Raw genomic sequence first — 3,815 nt, forward strand, 5'->3', positions numbered from 1 at the left:
CAACTTAACCTTTAGGAGGCACTATATTCCAAAGGCTATAGTGTCTATTCCTCATTTTCAAGTCACTTCTCAACCCACTTACAGGGGCTTTTTGTCCTCACTTAAACTTACCACAGAAAATCTCCAATGACCCCCTTAGCTGCCAAATTAGTGGATACTCTTTCATACCACTGCTTAATTGACACTGTGAATTATTCCCTTCTGGAAAAGTCTACACTTCTGTGATTTCTAAGATTGTGAGTAACCTCTTTTCTCTCTCTCTCTTTTTTTTTTTTTTTTTTTTGTTCTTCTTTCCCTCTGTTCACTGATGAAACATTTGTGTTTCTCAATGTCCTGTCATCAGCTCACTGGTGAACTCATTTTAAATGCTTTCTCTGATTGACCTCATTCATTCTGGTGCTTTCAACTAGTGTGATCATTCCCATATATATATATATATATACTCACAAAGATCTGTACATATGCATAAGGGTATCTACAAATGTACATAGGAATGGGTGTGTGTGTGTGTGTGTGTGTGTGTGTGTGTGTGTGAATGTGTGTCACTACACACACACAAAAACAAAACAAAAATCCATAAATATCCATAAATGTCTCCAGCCAGTCCAGCTGTCTTCTCCAGGGTTTGGGAATCACGTAATCAACTGGCTTCTGGAGATCTCTCCCTACACACCCTATGCAGATGTAAACTCAATGCTTTAAAATTGAATGTATTTTTTTTCTCCCAGATCAGTGCTACATCCATTGAGACCCCTAAATTAAAAACCTCAAATTCATCTTTGACTCTTTTACTATGTATTTCTAATCAAACATAAAGTCTTATTAATTTTATTCAATCAATATTTTTTCCTCTACTTCCCTTGTCTAGAAAAACATCCTGACTCAGTGGGATTACTAAATGTCCAATCCAATCATTACCTCCAAATGGTCCACGCAATATGGAAATACCCAGATCACTTGTCTACCTAAAAATCCTGTGTGTCTCACACAGCCTTCAAGTAATCAAGGCTCAGGGGAAGGGAGAGGGATTTGTAAACCCTGGAGCAAGCTTCTGCCTACCGGAGACCGCTGCTATGTAGAGACCCTGGGTGAAGCCACCATCACCATGTCTGACCAGGAAGCAAAAACTTCAGCTGAGGACTTGGGGGATGAGAAGGAAGGAGAATACATTAAACTCCAAGTCATTGGACAGGAGAGCAGTGAGATCCACTGCTCAAAGATCCACTTTCTCAAAGTGAAAATGACAACATATCTCAAGAGACTCAAAGAAGCATACTGTCAAACACAGGGAGTGCCAGTAAATTCAGTCAGATTTCTCTTTGCAGGTCAGAGAACTGCTGGGAATCACACTCCAAAAGAACTGGGAATGAAGGAAGATGTGATTGAAGTTCATCAGGAACAAACAAGGGGACATTCAATGATTTAGATATTCTTTTTTTTTTCTTTACTCTCAATCCTTTTTTATTTTTAAAAATGTTTTTTTATAATGTAGGTGTTCAACACAGACTGGAAAACAGGCACCCCATCTCTTTAAAACATCTGATGATTTGAATTCTCGTGTCCATGATTCATTTCCACTTGTTTTCGTTGTGCTGATTTTTGGTGATCAAACTTCAGCCCCCTTCATATTGCACTCTCCTTTTTAAAAATTACATATGAGCACAGAAAGTCCACCTTTTTCGGGTCTGTGTATTTTCAGGCTTGCGATTAATAAGATCGAAAAATGAGGGTGTTCATAATAACTTTCCAATCGACCCTGAAGTTCCCACATCTGATTGCTTCACTCCTGGACTATGACTGTGGGTGATGGAAGTTTTTCAGAAAACTGAACTGTGAAAAAATGACCTTTCCTTAACTTGAAGCTCCTTTTAAAATGTGAGGGTCTGAACCAAAAGAAGAGAAACATCAGGGGCACCTGGGTGACCCAGTTGGTTAAGCTTTAGACTTTGGCTCAGGGCATGATCTCACAGTTCATGAATTCAAGCCCCACATCAGGCTCTCTGTTCTCAGCCCAGAGCCTACTTCAAATTTCTGTCGCCCTCTCTCTACCCTTCTCCTGTCCATGCTCTCTCTCTCTCTCTCAAAAATAAATAAACATTAAAAAAAAGAGAGAAGAAAAATATCAGACTGGAGTCAAGACATCTGTCAAGAGACAGTGAAAGTGAAGACTAACTCCAAAGATGGCTTCACTGAAGAAAAAGCATTTTAAGATAAAAGAAAAATCTTGTCAGAAGATCCCAGAAAAGTCCTAATTTTCATTAGCACTTAATAAATTTACTCATGCAGAAGTGTATTCAACAGAACCCTGCTCTTTTTTAATTTTATTTGTACTTTTTGGCCGGGGATATGGGTTTCCAATGGACATTGTCTGTACCACCTTCATTAAAATAAACAAACGATTTGTAAAAGCCATAAAAACAAACAAAAACAAAGACCAAACACAAAACCAAAAATCAAGGCTTATTCCCTGCAACTTCTTTTACCTCATCTCTCCAAGACATATTGAACTCAAGGGCAGACCCAGCTCTGGTGGGGCCCGAGGCAACTATAACGTGGTGAGGGAACCCTTTTTGAGGGAAAAAAAAAAATGATCCAAAAGGAAATATTTATTTCACATGAAAAAAAGAAATCACAACAAATGTCGAAACCTGGACATGCAGGTCCCCATCCTGGACCTCTTAGTAGGCAAATAAGCAGAAATGTTGACACAGAAATGGCTCCAGATCTCAACCTGGCCATCCTTTCCACCTAAAGCCTCCACAACCTGCAGCAACTCCTAGAACTCATCAGGGACTGTTCAGGTAAGAGAACCTGATGATGCAACTTGACTGGCTTTCCAGTGAACTCCACTCTCCTTGAACTTTAAGTTCCAGCAAGCTAACCAGTGTTTCAAACACACCCCATCCCCTGTGCTGCCTTTTTTGCCTTTGCTCGTGCATGAAATGCACTTGTCTGTTCCATGCTCTGGACAGCCTTCATCCCTCCATCTTGCCTAAATCATTTTAATTTATTGTTCAACATCTAGCTCAGGTGTTACCTGATTCTTCCAACCTGGGTGACTCCTCTTCTCAGGGTTCTTTTAATTCCAAGTGGAGCTCTTTCCAAATATTTGCAAGGCCCAGGGCAAAAATTCAACCGGAAGCCCTCTTGTTCCCTATCCAAATATTTGAAAGTTACAAACCCAGCTGACAAACTGTTAAATAAGATATATTCTTTCCTCCTGCCCTGAGAAATATATCTTCTGGATGGCTGAGTTCGAGGTTAGAATGCTTGAACTCCTGGCAGGTCAAGGCCAGAACCGGACACACTGGGAGAGCTGGCCCCAGCCCCACCACCACATTGACCTCTCTGCATAACCAGCTCCCTCCTCAAACGTCCTTCCACGCTGCAATAGCTTCCACATATACACACACACACACGTGGACTGCCAGCCCCGTCCAAGCTCTATCTTTTTTTTTTTTAATTTTTTTAGGGTTTATTCATTTTTTAGAGACAGAGCATGAGTGGGGGAGGAGTAGAGAGAGAGGGAGACACAGAATCCGAAGCAGGCTCCAGGCTCTGAGCTGTCAGCACAGAGCCCGACGCGGGGCTCAAAGTCACAAACCGTGAGATCATGACCTGAGCTAAAGTCGGACACTCAGCTGACTGAGCCATCCAGGCGCCCCCCAAGCTCCATCTTTTACCCTGCAAACAGCTACCCCAGGACCGTCCCTCAGGCCAAGGTGTGTGCATACATACCTGCGGCACAGCCCAGAAAATGGACTTAGGACAAAGGACAGTGCAGAGAATTCCAAGCCCAGTGCATGATCCAGACA

The 3,815-nt window shown here is 41.8% G+C and overlaps 1 protein-coding gene across 1 annotated transcript; it reads left to right on the forward strand.

The window, feature by feature from the left end:
- Window positions 1–973: 973 nt before the first annotated feature.
- Window positions 974–1,710, forward strand: LOC147581816 (small ubiquitin-related modifier 1-like). Its single transcript, XM_086702904.1, has 2 exons — window positions 974–1,277; window positions 1,326–1,710. Exons 1-2 carry the CDS (start codon window positions 1,106–1,108, stop codon window positions 1,424–1,426), a joined length of 273 nt encoding a protein of 90 aa, XP_086559030.1. The 5' UTR covers window positions 974–1,105; the 3' UTR covers window positions 1,427–1,710.
- Window positions 1,711–3,815: the final 2,105 nt, after the last annotated feature.

The sequence above is a fragment of the Puma concolor genome, chromosome B1 (assembly GCF_028749965.1).
Source record: "Puma concolor isolate L17-30 chromosome B1, mPumCon1.1.hap2, whole genome shotgun sequence".
Classification (NCBI taxonomy): domain Eukaryota; kingdom Metazoa; phylum Chordata; class Mammalia; order Carnivora; family Felidae; genus Puma; species Puma concolor.